General features: G+C 34.1%; 1 protein-coding gene across 3 annotated transcripts in view; it reads left to right on the top strand.

Moving 5' to 3' along the window:
- The window catches only part of LOC145681615 (DNA damage-regulated autophagy modulator protein 2-like), a 54477-nt gene extending 35083 nt beyond the window's left edge, over nucleotides 1–19394 (top strand). For all 3 annotated transcript variants that reach the window (XM_081753234.1, XM_081753232.1, XM_081753233.1), the window contains exons 3-7: nucleotides 5361–5482; nucleotides 10884–11101; nucleotides 14676–14814; nucleotides 16749–16900; nucleotides 19232–19394. In XM_081753234.1, the coding sequence (XP_081609360.1) occupies nucleotides 5361–5482; nucleotides 10884–11101; nucleotides 14676–14814; nucleotides 16749–16900; nucleotides 19232–19282 (682 nt within the window). In that variant the 3' untranslated portion in view covers nucleotides 19283–19394. The remainder of the gene's footprint in view (nucleotides 1–5360; nucleotides 5483–10883; nucleotides 11102–14675; nucleotides 14815–16748; nucleotides 16901–19231) is intronic.
- The last annotated feature ends 507 nt before the right edge of the window (nucleotides 19395–19901 follow it).

Below are 19901 nucleotides of genomic sequence, written 5' to 3'. Positions count from 1 at the left end.
TAGTGCTCTCTAACTAAGCCATGAATAGTCTTACTATATAGTTTCTGTTGCAGTTTTTCTGTTCTGCAGTATGATGCCGTGGTGGCTTAGTTAGAGAGCATTCACCTGTGGTGCGTGAGGTCCCTAGTTCGATCCCGGCTCGAAGCAAGTGGTGGACAAACACCACATGCGTGTGTTTTCTCAGGGTTCACCGTTTCCTCCCACATTATTTATTCATTTCTCATCATCACTGCATTCTTTAGCCTAGCCTGCATAACCATGGGATGTAAAATTAAAATACCTCATTTCATTTCTGATTTGCAATGTTTAAAACAATACTTGAAAAAAAAATGAAATGTAATCTTTGAGTTTTACGTCCCACGGTTAGGCTAAAGGAGACGGTGATGATGAGTAATGAATGAAATGGTGGAATGAAGAAAGTGGGAGGAAACGGGAGAACCCCGAGGAAACCCACGCACACGGTGTTTGTCCACCACAAAGTTCCCTTGGCGGGGACTGGGATCGAACCCGGGACCCCTAGCACCAGAGGTGAACGCTCTACCACTGAGCCACCGCGGCTCCAACAATACTTGAAGTTCACAATGTCAATGTCCAACCTAGCCATAATATAAATTCGGAAGACAGTTGAGTTGGAAACTTCTGCAGGACACATGAAAAATTGTAAACTCATGATATATCTATCATAGTCTGGGTTCCGGTTGCTCCCTCAGTTTTTACCTTCCAGATCCGCCACTGTAATTAACCTTTGTTAGCGCTAACCCACATGAAGCACAGTACAATTAGCAGGCCCGAACCATGTCTTAGATCTGAGCATTCAAATACAAACAATTAGATTCTTTCATAAACTACGATTTTATCCTATAGCATACAGCGAACCAAAGGCTTCGGAGAACAACTAATAGATATAGCATAAGGCAAAAAGCTTTTATGTGTCAATTGTATTCAAAATCTACTTTACAAAATCTACTCGTTTGGGAGGAATTACAAAAGTTACACGGTATTCTTATTTTAAAAAGAGATCTCTGTCCACAGGAGTAATGGCTACCTCGTGCGCCTTTGGTACGCGTGGTCTCGGTTTCGATTTCCGGTGGAAGAACAATTAAAAGAAATGAGTATATTATGGTGGTTCTGATTCCACTTTGAATTGTAGGTGCACCTCTCACATAACCTTAATACTGAAAAAGATGAGTAGAAGTATAAAGGGGTGGACATGCCAAAATAATCGAAAACGATCGATAATAGTCTCCACTCCATAGTTTAAGGGATCGCTGAGATGAGTAGTGATACTCTCAATGCCGTTTTAACCTAATCTCAGCTCTCATCGGCATTGGGGATGAAAAGTGGTAAGGAACAACATGTCTAAAATCGACACTTGTGATCGCATCACAGGAAAACGGCTGACTTGTTTGGAATGAATTTTGGAACGTAGCCTACTTAGTTCCTACCCGACGCTGTATTCTTATTCACTTCGGTCGTATCCTGTCTGGGTAGATGGTTCTAACAATTATGCCAAAAATATCTTACGGATATTTATCGTTATACTTTCAATCAAATGCTATCCTGAAGGGTGGGAAGGGATTAAAATACTTTAAGGTATTCTCCTCGTGCAAAGACCGGCTATTTCAGTTAGTACAAAATAAACCTGAAAAATGTACGTTGTCTTTCTCTGTGTTTTGCGGCATCTTGCCTGGTATGCGGGACCTAAATGATTATTTTAACTTGTCAACAGCGTTGCCAGATCTAGCATAATTTGCATGTCTTTAGCATTTAGCATCTTGCTTTTAGCATCCTGCCCAAATCTAGCATAATTTCAGCAAGTTTATCAAAAAGCCGTAAAACCTGGAGATGAGAAAGAAGTTGGTCGTGGGAAGAAAAAGAACGGCAGAAAACTATCCTCTCCCATTGATCAGTCTGTAAACCATACAGGCAGTCTTATTTTCCGTAGTAGGTTAGAAACGGCTTTGGGCTTTTTTCTGTGGCTCCACCCAGGGTTTTCTAATCCTTTAACTTCGAAGTATGGGCGGAGCTATGGGGGTCATTCTCTCCCCAACTTTTTGACAACATTACTATCTTTATTTCTGACTTTATGACCATTTTTATTCCTGAAATGAAAGGTCCGACCGACCAAAAAATTGCCCCCAGCAGACAATTCCCAACTCCGCTTATGCTGCGAGGTAATTTTCTTTCAAAATATGTAAACAAACACTTTGCATTCATTTATACGATATATACGCAATTGAGTCTGGCAACGACTGCACTAGTTTAGTTGAGTTAAAGTTTTAGTGCGTGAAGTATTGAGTTCTATCCACGCATTCTTGCGCTCTGGGTATTTTAAGTTACGTTATCATATCTCAGCTTCGGTTTTTTTCTTTTAAAACTCCTGAATTAGTAATTATGAGGATCTAGCATAATTTGACCGAATCTAGCATAATTTCGACCAGGTTTTGGAATAATTCCGAGCTGTGAGTCTGGCAACGCTGCTTGTAAATGATAATTATACTCTCTTATCTTTAACTGTCTGTTGGATTGCGATAAGTGTTAGATATTAGATAGTAGAAAAACGTCGTAGTATGTCACAAACAACCATTGTTGTACCTCTATTCATCTCTTAGACATAGAGGCTTAAACATTAAGTCTGTTATCTTGACCCACATTCCTACATATTCTTACATTGATATTACATTACCGAAACTGTTACAGAAGTGTAAATAATATATATTTACTACTTTGATCAATTTCGTTTTATTAATACTTCTTGAATATTTTCAAAACTATTATATGAAGCCAATGAGTTTGTTCAAAGAACAGGAAAAAATAAAATAATATACAGGTAGATACACATCTAGAAATCTACCTTATTCACTTCAAAGCACATTATTAAATCTTAACTCAATACGACATTCAATAAAGTTATCTTTGAAGCGTGCTTATGTCCCTTTATTTTATGAATATATTGGTAAGTATTACATGAATAAGTTAAACAACATCAAAGAATTCGTATTAATATTTTATTGTTCTTCCTTCATTGTTTCTGCTATATTATTCGTATAACCCTCATCGTCAGTGACCTTCATTATTATAGTCCATATTTTTATTGTTTCTCGAGTGTGCTTTCTACAAACTAGATCACTTTATTACCAACCTGGCTACTTTGTTTGCACTGTAATTGTATATAAATGTTATCAGTTGATCAGTAGTTCGGGACATCTGTTTGTTAGATATATATGTACCAGTACATCTGCACATGTTTCCGGGTATATTTTGTTCTGATTGGATCTGCAATCAGGAATTGGCTACTTGGTCGGCCGGAAGCGAAGCAATTCTTCCTAGAGCGCTCACCTCTGGTTTTAGAGGTCTCTGGTTCGATCGCAGGCTATAGGATTTTGAGATTGACATCTTGTTCGTAGGTTTTCTAGAGATTCTGTCGTTTCCTTCCACGTTATCATTCCACTAATTCTTTCATAATGAGTAATTTTCATTAATTTTCATCTCCTTTAATCTACAGGACATACCTGTAGGACGTAAGACTAAACGTTTCATTCAATTTTCATTTTAAAACACTATTATCAGATCATATATATTAGTTATAACGAGTCTAAAACTCACAGTTTTGGATATTATTATAGTTTTGTAAATTACCGTGTACTTTTTAATATCTGTCTCACGATTATGCTTTGTTGGCTATGAAATGAAATATTTCAGTTTAATGTTCCATTATTAATGCTTCCCCTTTAGGCTAATCGAGACGATGATTAAGGCAAGTGAATAATGATGGAAAAATTGGTGGAATGAGACAGTGGGAGGAAACGAGAGTACCCCTAAGAAAACTACGGACACAATGTTGTCCACCTCTAACTTACTTCACCGGGGATCGAACCAGGGACCCACGCACAGAGGTAAGCGCTCTACCATAGAGCCACCGTGCCATCTGAGAGGGAGAATGCATGTAAGGGAACGTTGATAAAAGAATTACTAGAATAATAATAGTAATAATACAGAAAGGGGAAGCGAGAATATTCGGAGAAAATCTCGTGGACAGTACTTTGCTTATCATCTTAATGTGACTAATAATATTGAAATGTTTTGTTCAGTAGTCTAAATAAAGCCGAGGTTTAAACCCTTCAGCTTTTATTACAAAAATAGTCTTATGACAGTTTTTACAAAGTTCTTGTAACTATCTAATGCTTTCAGAGTTCAACAAAGTCCTCGGCACAAGAGATGACCTCAGAATAAAGGTTCAATTGTTGTTAGGTAATGAGGATAACTCCTTCGTTCAGTGCTGTCTCAGGAGTGGATGATTGAAGGATATTCCCTTTGCTCATGGCAGCCTCGAGGGATAGTTAAAGGATTTCTCCGTAGCTCATAGCTCGGGAGAAAGTTATAGGAGATCTCGTTTACTCATTTCAACCTTGAACGATGGAGTAGGTCCTTTTAATATAATTTATGGCCGATACGAACTTTATTTCCCATGTTGTTGATTGTTATATATTCCAGCGTAAATTGTTGTGTAAAGTTTTTCTCTTATACGTTCCACAATTATGCATCGAGGCTAAAGGAGACGGTGAAGATGAGATGAATGATAATGATGGAATGGTGGAAGTGGGGGAAACGGGAGAATACCGAGAAAAATCACGCACACGGTGTTTGTCAACCAGAAAATTTACTTAGATCTGGCTGGGATCGAACCAGGGATCCCACGCCCAGAAGTGAACTTTCTACCACTGAACCTTGCAGCTCCTTGTGTAAAGTTGGTCTTGAAGATCATTAAATTGTAAAGTTTTGGTTTTCATTAAATTAGAATAATTTGGCAAGACATAAAACACTATGTCGGATAAATGATATTTTTTAAAAAATCTCGAAAATTGTTAAAAGTGAGAAGTTGAAATCTAAACTGATTTTTGGGTTATAATTACTAAACCCGAACATGGAGAAAATTATGAAAAGTTTCAAAGCTATTGTAAATTCTTCTTAATAAAGTGTTTTTGTTTGCTGTTCTACATTTTCATTTATTTTTCTATTATTCCATATTATTTACTTGACAAACTTTCAAATTCAGCCTATGAGACGAATGTGTTCAATCACAACAATGACAAAGAAAGTATTATAGAACGAGGTAGGAAGAATCAAGACTTGTATTTAAAAGCACTATTCCGTTATTCGTCTAGTGAAACTTACGGAAAAATTGAAAACTTTCAAAACGATTTAACTGCGGGTTTTCAAATTGAAACTTCCGAGTGAGAAGAAAGAAAACTAAGCACTGTCGTATGTTGGTTTTTATATTATTTGTACTATCAATATAATCACAAACTTGAATTTCATTACTTTACGAGATGTTTTACTTAGTTATTTATTTATTGCAGATATCTCATCGCAGTTTTTACTGACCACGTAGAACCAGGTTTTCCATATATTAGTGACACGGGAACGCAACCTCCAGAGAGTTGTATTTTTGGTCAATTACTAACGATTCAAACATTTTTATGTAAGTAATCTAGTTGTTTTAGCAATAATAATAATAATAATAATAATAATAATAATAATAATAATAATAATAATAATAATAATAATAATAATAATAATAATAATAATAATAATAATAGAGTTTTTTTACAGTGTGAAACTACAGTAGACTTTCAAACTATAGTGATTCAATGCTTAAATTTGAAGTAGTAAATCTATAACTACTGTTTGCAATAGATTAATTAGATGGGAAATAGAACTTGTTTCTTGGACGCTGAATTCACATCAAAAAGCACTACTTGCTGTGCTTTACTGTGTTTGTTCCATGGCAATAAAGATTGAAACAGGAAATGGTTAATTTTAACCACTTCAGGATCCTATAGAAAAGAGGGTTAAGAGAGAAGATAGAAAATACTATTGGAAAGCTGAGTCGATTGCAAAGAACTGCATCTCGATATCTCTTACCGTTGCAGGAAGTCTATTGAGTTCCCCCCGGTATTAGACTTCTTGATATCTCTTACATTAAACGTTTCCAAATAAATATTAGGAAATTTTAATATTAAAGAAATTGCCGCTGTTTCTCTCTTAGGAGCAAAATTTCCGAAAACATTGAAAAACATATTATCTTATTTTTAGTTAAAAGTTTAAATAACGAATTTCACCCCTACTACTTAAGCGAATCATTACAACCAACTTAAGCAAATCATTACATTGAGAATTTTTAAAACAAATAGTGAAATAAAGTATTTTAATATTATAGACATTGTTTCCTTTACTAGCAGAATTTTCAAGAACGCTGAAACACACGGTCCTTTCTTATAGTTAAGAGTTCATTTACCGCTTTTCACATCTCGAATTTACACGAATCCTTATTTACCGATTTTAGCACCTCGAATCCTTATATTGAACATTTTCTGAATTCATGGTGTTCAGTTATAATAAACCCAAGAGTCGTAATTATGTTTATTTGTAAGGTGGAAGACCGCAGCTTAAGAAAAAAAAAAATAAAATATTTTAATAGAAGAAAGCATTTGAAAAGGAACATACCTATTCAATGTGACAAATGTGGATGACCAGCAGCACTTACAAGAATTACGATATCGACGTTCATTTATGTTGTTGCACGTTCCGAAAGATATACAGAAGGATTTCCATAGAACTTTTTAAGGGAATCTTAACAATTTTCATGGTGGAAAATATACTTTCATATGAATAAAATTGACATTATTTTTCGACCAAATAATATTTTGGTAAACATTCGTCAGGAAGTAACCTAAAGAAATTTGTTCCTTTCTCTGTCTTTGTCTCAATTAATGGGTCCGTATGAAAATCACAGAGTTCGAGCTGTAAATTAGTGCGTTGTTCTTCAATGTACGCTATAAAATAATTGCTACACAATACAATACATATTTTTTTTTATTTTATCAAAATCTGAGAATTCTGAGTTAAATTAACTCATGATACCCCCTACGTTTGTACAGTAGTAAGGAAAATCAAATGCTTCTTAATCAAAATACAATGTCAGACGACTGAAACTTGGAAAGTATTCTACGTAATTTATTTTCTAAAATAGAATGGAAAAACTTCAGCTTGCTCGAGAATTCATTGACATTTTCAATAAGATCAGAAACTAATTGATCTCTTCTCCTTACTTTTTGTTCAGCTCACGTAGATGCCTAGTAATTCTATCAAAAATACCGAGAAAATCAGTACTTCGAAGCTTCTCTTCTAAGTATGTAGTGCCTGCTAGAACAAATTGGTTAAGAAATCCAACAATTTCTTTCCTCAGCTCAAAAAAATTTTTGACGATAATTTCCAGCACTTAACCATGTGGCGTGATTTAAGGAAGTAAGCCTGACCCCATGTTCTCTAAAACTTGACAAGACTAGTGATGTAAAAGAGCTCTATTTCCATCCATTATCGTGTGGATAGTTTTGACAATCTTTTGGATTTCGTCCTACCTTAAGATTTGCTACAAGAAACGAAATGCTAGACAATTTATACTATTTTCTCTTAAAAGGCCCCTTACTCCAAACTTTTCTTCTACGATCACTGTGCAATCTTCCTGAAATTTCCAAATTTAACAAAATCAAACTTAAAACAGCTTCTTAAATGTCTTAACTTTGCGGTGCCGTAAAGAGGACACACATTTAACAACTATTCGATAACGTTTCCTATTTCTTGTGTTCATAAGTCAGAATCTGGCCCACACCTGACTGCCCTGTGATTTCATCAAGACACAACGAGATGAAATGGAATTTTTCGATTTCGTTTGATAATTTTCCCCAAACGCAGTCATCTTTTTCTACTATTGGTCTCTGTACAGTATAATGAGAAAGCGATATAGATTCAAAGCGATTCACCATATTTCTGTCACAAAAGTCTTGGCCATTTCTACTGTCCACTTCATTATTATAACTCCGTCACTTTTGAACCGCGTTAACTTTACCAAACATCATTTTGCTGTTTCGTTTTTTCTAAACAACCTTCAATCAACACTTCGCGAGCCTTGCTTTCATAGTCATTATATTTTACATTTATAACAGTTGTATATTATCTCTTCATGTTATATTCCTTAGGCACAGATACAATCTGCATTCATACTACACATTGCACTCTTCCATTTGATTTTGCTATGAAAATGTCATTTTCTATTGTCATTTTCTAATTTTCTATTTCTCCCACTAATTTCACAAATGCGACGAAATAATAAAAGTACTTACAGAATGCTTATCGCATGATAAATCTTTCACTACAGCAGCCATTCAGTCACTGAAAAGATGAGTGCTAAAAACCGAATGATAAATAAATAACAAGAAGCTACAGTTCAAAATGTTATAGGACAGAACGCATTAAGGATGTCTTAATTATAATATATGTCTTAATATAAATTGTCACTATAATATATATTGTTATACGTACTATTGAATACATTAATCATAGTCTTATCTTTAAAGCACACATTTCGTTTGTAGTTAGCTTGGCGGCTTCATTCTTGCGTACATGTGATAAATAAATAAAAATGAAAATATATTATAATCACAAATAGTGAAAGCCTTGAAGACTGCCATTTGGCAGCTTTGTTCCAAATAAATAATATGGGAAATCTGAATACTAGGGAAATTGCTTCCTTCCCGTTTCCTCTAACTGTTAAATATGCCAACTGCCTAATGTACGCAGATGATATTAAATTATTTATCGAAGTAAATAATCAAAGAGATAGCCTATATCTACAACAAGACATTGATGAATTGTATAACTGGTCAGTAAGAAATAGACTTCAATTTAATGTTAAGAAATGTAATTATATTGTGTTTAGTAATATTAAGCACAGCCCGGAAGTTCAATATACAATTAATAAACAGTTAGTTCAGAGGGTAAATTATATTAAAGATTTGGGTGTAAACTTTAGAACTATTAATTCTAGTAAAGTTTTATTTAATAGTCTAGTAAGAAGTAAGTTGGAATACGGATCCTTAATATGGAAAACTTCTACATTCTCCCATTCCAATAAAATAGAAGCAGTTCAGAAACGTTTTCTACGTTATTTGTATTTCCGGAAATATCACATCTCAGCTACAAGACATAGAATATCATACCAGCATTTGCTAAATGAATTTGATTATACTAAATTATCTAATAGACAAAAACTAAATGAACAAATATTTTTATACAAACTGATTAAAGGTATATACGATAACAGTTCGTTTCTGGGACTATTAAAATTTAACACAAAAATGGCTAATACTCGACAGAGGTGCTTATTATTATATGATACACCTAGAACGGAGCATTACGGCAGTTCACCATTGATCCGAATGTGCAAAACATATAATATTATATCACAGAAATTGCCGTATTTAGATTTTAATATGTCATTTCGAACCTATTGTGAATTGTTGCGACAAAATGTTTTATGAATTCCTGAAAGTATATTGACATGTTTATGTATAAGCGTAGTAATTTCATGTATTTCTGCTACTGTAGCTATTTCAGTTTTAAATAGTTTGTTACAAAATTAATTGTATATATTTATCTTTATTCTTATTACTTTTTTTGTTCTTTTTCTTTTAAATCTATTACAATAGTAAACTTGTAAAATATATTGTACAGGTCTTCTGTAATTGGAGAATATATTCTCTGTTGAAGACAATAAATAAATAAATAAATAAATAAATAAATTTATATAACAGATTTTTCAAGAACCTTAAAACACGTATTCCCTTATTTTTAGCTAAGGATTGAAATAGCGAATTTTACACCTCAAATTTAAGCGAGTTCTTACATTAAACATTCTCCGAATAAATAGTGGGAGATTTTAATATTAAAGACGTTTCCCCCTTTTCTCTTTATGTGCAGAATTTTCAAAAAAACACTGAAACGTGTGCGGCGGAAAATTTTATTTAATTAGATTTTTAGTTATATTGAATTTTTAGTTATGTTGGAATTTAACATATCTTTCAACATTAAGGCTACAGTTCAAGGTGGAATCCGAACCACTCTAAATGTGTTCGAATTTCAAGTCTCTTTTGCTGGGAATCGAACCCGGGACCCCTTGCATCACGAGCTCGCACAGTAGTAATTAGATAAGCCGAAAGAGCATATTTTAACTTTCCTGTAAGCTTGATTTTATTATTAATATAACTCAATCTTCGTTGTTATTGTATTAACTGAACCTTTTTTGCATACGTAGATGAAATTAGATCATCCATAGTTTTCATGTCTACCAACTGTACGGGTTTAACAAGTCAGATACGGGTGTATAGATTGCTATTCAAAATATTCGAGTGAACTAATAATTTTGACACTGGTTTTCATTTATTGGTCAAAAGCCACAATTCGATCATTATCGTTATCATTTAGCAAAATAAATAAACAAAATAAAAAATAGTCTTATTTGCCAACCCTACTGCATTGAAAAGTGCTAAAAATGAAAACAAGTAGGCTATTAGTTTAAGTCTGTCCAGAAATAAATATTAATTACAGTTTCAAATCAACTTTATTTTGTTTCTCTAACAAAAATTGCTAAGCATAGATTAAAAAACACACACACATGGATGTGCTTAACTGTAATAAGGTTTTAATTTAACGAAATTGAATTTGGAGGACTCTAGCTCTGAATATACTCTTGACCAGGTTTGGAAAGTTGGCAACCCTGATAGTTTTGGCCGATAGCCAATCAAGTCCTTTCTTCCCTTCGTAAGGTAGCAAAAATATGATCTTCCGATGTCTAGTTTTCTTTTTGAACAGAATATAAAAGAGAATTAAAGATGACAATAAAATCTCAGAGTTTTCTCCGTATTATAGTCATTGGTTTTTGTGTTCTTTTCCTGTTCTCTCTACTTTTACACATTTAACAGTATCAGAACTATTTTGTTGTTGTTGTTGTTGTTATATTTGACTTTTCAAAATTTATTTTACAGTAGGAGCTATAATTTACATTCGATACAGACAAGTAAAAGAGTATTACCATGTAGATAACCGATTAGAGAGAGCAAACAAGTGGAGCGTGGTATTTGGAGCTTTGGCGACCTTGGGTCTCAGCATGGTTGGAAATTTTCAAGAAACTAGCGTAATAGTTGTTCATATGATCGGTGCTTTCCTGTGTTTTGGATTTGGAACAGTGCATTTCTTTCTTCAGGTAAGCAATACCTTTTAACATCTTTTCACTATTAAGTTCATTATACATAATCTTAGTTTTCCATCAATTTTGTACCAAACTTTTCTTTAACGGTAATTTGGTTAAATAAATGGACTAGAACTTTTGCACGCAGTGTAAACGATCAAATATAAAAGGGAATTTTCTTGCTCATTTGTTTATATTTTTCCAGGCTGCTTGTATATATTTAACACGTCTGTAGTTCTATCATTGCACATAGTAGTAGTTATAGAAATGAATGGAATGACTGGCAAAGGTTCTGTTGATGGTTTCTCCTTATCGCAAGTGCATGAACCCGTGTTTAACGTTATATTCTTAATTAATTGTAGTTATTCTAATATATGTACTTTCCTAACAATTACTTCTGTTTCATTTCCTCCTTTACTAGTAATTGTGTAAAATACCCAAAATTTAAACATGTATTTTGAAAATTTACTTTGGCTATTGTAAAATAAGGAAGCAATAGTTAAATTATTTGTTTAAGGAAATGAATCCCAGGAAATTTAGCCAGTCTTATGTAAGTGATGTTTTTATAGTAGTGAAACAATGCAAAAATTATTTTTCGCTACGGTTTTGAATATTTCATGTCTTGGATCTAATTTTCTTCAAGATTCACTAGTGCTATGAAGTATAATACAAGTTGAAGCAAATTTTCAATTCACAATTTCTTCAGAAAGCGCAATCATGTCCATCTACGCCCACCACAGTGTTTAAAGGAATTCTCATCACACGTGATACGTTCGAATATTCTGCTCTCGTTTTTCCGTCGGTTCTCACGTTTGTAACCTTTTCCAGGGCCAAAACTTGAATCACAATAATTAATATATACAGTGGAGTCCCGGTAATCCGAACATCCGATTAATCCGAACAGGTCCAGGAGGAAAATGTTATTTATTTATTTTGTGGCGAAAATACGGAGTTTTAGGAAATTAATAACTAAAGGATGAAAATGGGTGCGTGTTTTCGTAGAAAACAAAGCAAACTTTCGTTAAATAAGTTTTTATCTTTAATACCTATATTTAGGCCTTAAACCACATTACGACAATTACACAAAGATAGAAATAGGATACAGTACGTACTGTGCAATATTGGAAGTTATAGGTTAAGTATGAGCGAAATACAGTAATATAGTAGAATAAAATCTTTAAGTTTTACGTCCCACGCTTATGCCGGTTAGGCTAAAGGAGACGGTGATGATGAGTGAAATGGTGGAATGAAGAAAGTGGGAGGAAACGGGAGAACCCCGAGAAAACCCACGAGCGAGGTGTTTGTCCACCACAAAGTTCACTTGACGGGGGCTGGGATCGAACCCGTGACCCCAAGCACCAGAGGTGAACGCTCTACCACTGAGCCACCGCGCCCCCTATAGTAGAATAAGTACTGTGCTGTAACATAAAAGTGAACCTACAACACTGGTAGTGTACAGTACTAGTATCTACCATACTACCATAGTACCGTACTAGTATTAGTTGTTACAAGACACGAACTCTGTTATTGTCATTTGTCGCGGTGAAGAGAGTCTATTGGACGACGCGTAGTTTCGTCATCGTCTCATAAATTACTGTATGTACTGTACGTGAAAAAATAAAGATATCAAATTTTTTCAACAATTTACACATTTTTCCAGTACAGTACATGTACTGTAGTCAGAAAACGTGTTTTGTAATACGCTATGTATTACAACACAATAGAACTATTCACCAGCTTTAAACCGAGATTTTACTGTTATTCCGGCTAATCCGAACAATCACGTAATTCGAACAGGGTTCGGTCCCAATTAATTCGAATTGGCGCGACTCCACTGTATTTTATGTAGTGTAGTATTCCTTTGGTGCTTGTGAAAATAAAATCTCAGAAAAGCACGAAATAAAGTTTTGGTTTATTTAAAACCAATACAAGAAATGTTAGTAGCGATTATATTACGTATCTTATTGATGTGAATTATTTGTGTTATTTTGTTATCAGATGAGTGATGAAACATTTATATATTTTGAAATGTTTATTTATAGGTTAAGAATATTTCTTTTGTGTGTTTGTCTCGCTCAGCGCAGTGCAGTAAATCATTTTTTTGGCTCAACATTAAGGTCTGACTTTGAAAGTTCCATGTGAACCTTAAATTCCTGAATTCCCGAGGTTATGTGGTACAGTACCAAGATTCGAACCGGGACTTACCGAAAGTGTTTCTTTTTCTTTTTCTTTTCTGGATAACACTAATGAATGCTAGTTGACCATTCGGTAAGAGAATAATTGGTTTCAGTTTGTTTTTGGATGCCCCAAACTCTGACCAAGTTGTCTTCGGTACATGGTATCTTGATTTTGTGCATTTTGGTACTTCAAAGGAAATGAATACTAAGCACGGACAAGTTATAATTAGACATATAAATGCATATTTCAACCATTTTAGCCGTAGGTTATACTTGGATTCAAAGTGATATAATACCTAGGTATATTTTTTGGTCGTTTTAAGGTAAATTTGACCTATTTCTCAGAAATATTTTTGCCACTATTGGCAACGAGGTTGTTAAGTAGTTGACCTACTTGGAAAGCATGTATGATAAGAATATGTAAGACCTGTCTTATGGGAAACTAGAGCTTTGACACACTGCCAAGTTAAGCAGGTGACCAACTCATAGTACGTATAAGATTTTCCATAAGAATATAAGGCATGTCTTCTGAGAAAATGCAGCTTCTACCTAAAGCCAAGTTAAGCATGTAGTCAAGTTAACAGGTTTTACTGCATTTTGTTATCGCTGGCAGGTCACTAACATTAAATCAAAATATTTTATTCTGTGATGTAACACATTCAACCGTATACCCAACACTGTATACACTCATTCTTTCGATAATACAACGTGAGTATATGCTGGACTATAAAAGTATTAGGTGGATATACGCACTATTGCATCCATGCTTCTATCTATTACATTCCTCTGCTGATCCTCGTTTGGGTAAGAATTGGTGTCCATACCATTAATTACATCCTAATTCTTCCCCTCCGCCCTTTAATTTCTTCCATACATTTTATCAAATCTCTGATCAGACAGTTTCTTTTGTTATAATGTCTTTTTCTCTTAATATCGTTTCTCCTTTTCAACTATTTCAATTCTTATTCTTTTCCTTCTTACCTTCACTAATATCTCCTCATTGAATTCAATGACATTCAATATTACCTAAGCAAATGAGTGTTGAAAATGATGTGCAAGTAAACATTTATGATGAAATATAGAGATCACTTGACACAACGTGTACACCACTCAATAATTCCCCCATTATTTAGATCGACATATAACAACTGTAGTTAACTCTCTTGGAATTACCGGTATCTTATTTTCTGTGTTTAAAGTGTGTGTGTTGGAAACTATGAGTGAAGGAAAGTAATTAAAACTGCCCTCAGTATCGTATTTTTCGCTAATTGTAACCACACCACTCTAGTCTTTTATCTCTCTTAGAAAATAAATTGCCATTAAGTTAAAGTTTTATTCCTATTAATAGTCAATTGAAATTGAAAATAAAAAAAAAAAATTAAGAAATGTTAAAATAGTGTTTCGTTTTTCAGACATACATATCATATAGGCTAGTACCTCGACTATGCGGAAGGTTCCTCGTCTACGCCAGAGGAGCAATGTCAGTAATTTGTGCCATATTTTTCATCATCACACTCGTAGCAGCTTCAAAAGCTAAAGTAGATTTTCAAGGTGAGTATAACAGCGATGCCGTAAGTAAGCAAGAGTACAGGTACCGGTACAGACATTTATTTTTATGACTCTGAAGCAACAGAAATAATAAAAATGCATTTTCAAAGAACAAACGTATTTATTAGACTCGGTAAGCTTCAAATTGTTCATCTTAATGTTGATATACCAGGTTTGCAACTGCTTTGGCCAATCTTTAAAGTCAGTATGGTATTACAAAATTCTATCATTGGCACATGAAAACGATATTAGAACAATAAACTTTGACTCTTATTCTGAACCACCAAGCATAATTCAGTTCTTCCTGCCTCTATTAATGTATCTTATTGATGAAACTTTGGTTCTTGGACTATGCTTCTATCAATACTTTTCTTATTAATAATTGGGAAAATTACTCCCGTTATCCTGGAGTAAGCCATAGGTTAAGGACGGGGTTACCAGCCGGCTATTCATACGATGTGGTAGGCTGTGTCGCATCTTCTCGCAACCAAGTTTAACTGTTTTAACTTTATCCAAAGGAGCAAAATTCTGATTGAATACGTATACCGGCCAGACGACTTCGCGTTATAAGCAAATCATCACGTGAATGCAACTACACTATCTGTGGACGTGAGAGCAGTGTGATTGGCTATTTTTCATACCAATCAAAGGAAATAGTGTTTTAAGTTAGAGAGTGTAAATTCATTCCTTTATTTACGATGATTTCAAGATTTAGTAGGAATATTTTAAGTCTTAAGGATGATATACACCTTATTTCACGGATATAAGCTGACTAAATAGAAACTGTTATGCGTTCACTTGGCGATTCTTTCTCAATAATTTTCTTTAAGACAGATAGAAGTGGAAAAACTGAATTTTGTACATGCAATGATAGGGACTATAACACTAGTGCTGTGATCAACGCTGTGTGATGTCAGAGTTTATTTTTACCTGACTCTTAACGAGAAGAGCAGATCAAACTTCTGATCAAACTTTCGATGTACCGTAGTGGTCGAATATCGCTAACGAAGTCGGTAGATTTGCAGACGATTGCAGATATACCGCTCAATCTGTAATCCTCTTCTTATTCTCTTCTGTAATATTTTTCCTGTCTTATGTGTCACTGCTCAAAGGGTAATTGCATTATTTGACGTCCTACATTGACCAGTTGAATATACTTCAATTATGGTGAAGATGCTTTTTAGGGAGATTATATCCGTAAGGAAAATTGGACGAAAAATTGTCTTGAACATCTAGCATTAGCAGGCTGCAGACATTTATTTATTTATTTACCGAAATAGATGTTTTCTTAATACATAATGTCTGGTCAATCATGCCTTGAATAGTGGCCGAAAACCTACCATAAATTTCGCGTTGCAAATTGAAAACATTTTTACATATTCCTTCTTTATGAAACTGATAAATCGCGGTGGAGCAAACTTTTACAATGATGGATGTTACGTTGCAGACGGTACAAGGTTTTGTAAATGGTATGATTTACCAAGTTCTTAATAATACGAGACTTACATATGACTGACGGATTGAAGACATTCGGAAACCGAATTAGTCTGAGGCAATTTAAGCTACATTGAGCAACGTTTACACGGTAATACACGTAGTTTTTACGGGATAAGTCATTTTGAAATCACTATATCAAGATTAATCTTGCTATTGAGTCATTATGAACGAAAAATGGATGGACTTAAGACCAGTGGACTAAACATATTGAGTAATAATTAATTTGTCTTTCTTTAGTGCCCCCAAGATAATAGAATTACATATCCTGACTTACTGTTGAGAAAATATAATTTATGGCTACTATCATTCCAAACTGATATTAGATTCTATTTTCTTAAAATATAATTCGAATTGATTCTGATATATTTACTTATTTATTTATGTCACATTGCAACACTAATGAATTTTAGTATGATAAATGGATGTTCGATTATTTTCAGGCAAAGATGCCAAGAAGTGGCATAAGGAAGACGGTGGGTATGAACTTCATGTTTTGAGCACTGCATCAGAATGGATAACAGCTATTGTGTTTTCCTTGTATCTTCTCACTTTTATGAAAGATTTTAAGTATATATCATTGGACAAACCAGAGGTAAGTCTTACTTTATAAATATACTACAATAGGTAGAGTAATATATTCGGAACAGTGACGGCGAATCCCTCCCGCAGAACTGAAACAAACTCTATGCGAATGGCGTTTTGTAAGTTTAGGGGTTACCAAGTTTCGGAGGCCTCCTGTAACTGGTCTCTGTAGCACCGTTATCACCACCGTGGTGAGAAATACATATCACGAGGCCGTAATTTTGACTTATGTGAGCATATTGAGCACTTTATCTTGTATCTAGGATAGCAAAAATCATTCAATTTTCTTTCCGTTTATTTTTCACACCTAATGTCACACATTTCTTTTAAACTCCATATTCTCGTGCATGTTGTATTTAAACGAGATAAAAGTGTATACGTTTGACCATTTGAGATATTTATTTCACGACGAAAGTATCCGAATTGTCGGATATAGGTTGCTGTAGGTATGTAGGTACGTACGATTGTAGGGTTAAACAAGAATTGTCCTTCCATCTCGCCTAATGGCCTTATCAGCCACTAATTTATCCAAATATTATATTATCCACCATTTTAGGCATGATGATAATTCCTATTTCACCTAAAATGGTGACAAGATACAAGGAGGAAATTTCTATATTTGAAGAGCGAATTTCTGTGCAAAATTAGTGACCACCAGGTCTACGAAATGGTGAAAGCGTAATGACTCGTTGTTCTTTCGTGTTGCAATGATTCCGACTTGATGAAGTACATAAAAGAGAATAGAAGATATTATAATATTGCATAAAGAAGGAACATTAGTACAATAATTGAAGATCGTAACCCTTTGGGGAAGCTAGCTTCTGTACTAGTATTATAAAAAAATATAAGTACAATATTTTAATGTAGACAGAAGAAAGGTAGTTCAAATCACAGTTTAAGACTAATATGGTTACAGAAGATAAGTATGTAAAATTAGTACATATTAGTAAAGAGTTCAAGTTGTATATACCGACTTACGCTATTAGAGGTCTTATCTTCGATTTTACTTGTCATATACAACCATAACATAAATATGAGAATATGAAGCTATTAGAAAACCATCATGAATCGATAGTTCTTGAAAGTCCTTGTCCTTGGAAAACACAAATATTTGGTTGATGGGATTGATATGTCGATTTTACGTCTAGTGGAAAATAATGCTCTATAACCCAACCAGTGGATGGATGCAAGTCACTTATGCGACGTCACATGACTCGTACATGTTCATAAAACAGATTGGGATGTCAAACAATCGGGAGGGAGTGTATTGTTACATAGGTTTGAGTGAAGGTTCACCATGGAAAACACACAACTATGAGTGTTTTTCCTGTACGAATTTAAACTGGGACATTCAAGAGCATATTTGGGAAAAAGTGTTGGGTAAACAAACCATACACCATTGGTTTGTGAAATTTCGGAGACACAATGTTGAAAATGAGCCCACGGGCACCGATCAATAGCATGTCATGTGATGGCATATTTTCGGAGAAGTTTCGTGCAATTGCAGACGAGCGGGGCGTATATCATACCACTGTCATTCGGCAGCTTTGGGCAATTGGTAACTTGAAAAACTTAGATCCATGGATGCCACATAAGTTGACACCAGGCAACTAAGATTATCATCAAGGGATGCGCAGTTCTCTTTAATATAATTCTAAATTTTCTTCCAACACTTTATGCTATGTATCATTCATAATGTAGCTATATTGTGCAAAAGTTTACACAATTTTGAGCAAGAAATTCCAATTCCTCATTCACAAGTCTAGGAGTACTCTCAAATCCGCTTACCTTTCAGCTAAATTAATTTATCCTCTATAACTAATAATAGCAATATATTTGAATACAAATCTGGATTGGTTACTTACTTCAGTTGGGACCACCTGTCCAATTGGTTGATACCCAAAAGACATCAACAGCCATATATATAAAGATTATCATGTGATGCATTCAGTACACAAAGGAATCAAGTCTATTTTTGGTTATTTTGGTTATATTTCATCTAAGATTTCTATCTGAAGCTCCTTTTAGAGCTTAAAAGATTTGTGTCCGGATACTGTAAATAATTTATAATGTAAAAAAACAATGTTAACTTTTTATGCACTTAAGCGTATTGCACAAACTTTATGACTCTTTACTTTATAACTTCGGTAATTGGTCTTGGTCCCCTTGTGTTCTGAACACCCTATATGCTTTTAACTTTCTCCAGTATCTTCTTTTTCCTAATAGTTACCTCTTTTTCTTTCTCTTTCTGATCTTTCTATTTTTGGAATAGATTTATGACACTTTCTCACTTTTGCTTTTTAGCAATGCATTTTAATATTAATTTTCTTGTCTCTTGCAGGTTCTCGTCAAAGATAAAACGCAAAAGTACGGTGAAAGACCAAGGGTATAAGAAATCATTATCTCTGTTAATTACAATAAATCTTTTGATATCAACTTTTGTAAATATAGTACAATGTATACTTTATGTTGAGGAAATTTTTTACAATAAAAATAAAAATACATTATTTATTTTTCGTCTTGTAATTAATCACAACTTTCTACCGTATATATACCTTCTTTGTCTTATTTCTATTACTGAGTTAGATCTCGTGAGAGTTAATTACTGGTAATGGAAAGCCGAGTGTAGGACTATTTAGGAGTAAACTAATACGATTATGTATGTACGCTTAGCCTATGCATGCATATCATAAATATTTCTTCTCCAAACGTCTACCTACAAATTATTAAGTGGGGTCAGAAATAAAAACTACCACTTCTTCGAACATATTTTCCACTAAACCTTACAAACTGTGCCATGGCCCGAATTGTGACCATGTTTAATCCTAACATTCAATCTTAATCGCATTAACGGTAACATTAACAATAACCCTCAAAAACGTGAATTTGTGTTGCCAGCTAGAAGAGAGATTTCTCATCTCGTTAATAACATGAGATGAGAGTCGGAATGAGAAGCTAGAGACCTGCACGGGCCGAATTTTTCGGCCCGAGCCCAATCCAGCCCGAACGTA

Source organism: Thermobia domestica, chromosome 3 (assembly GCF_964235325.1).
Source record: "Thermobia domestica chromosome 3, izTheDome1.hap1.1, whole genome shotgun sequence".
Classification (NCBI taxonomy): Eukaryota; Metazoa; Arthropoda; class Insecta; order Zygentoma; family Lepismatidae; genus Thermobia; species Thermobia domestica.
Note: the sequence above shows the minus strand (reverse complement) of the source record. Positions and strands in the feature narration are given on the sequence as shown.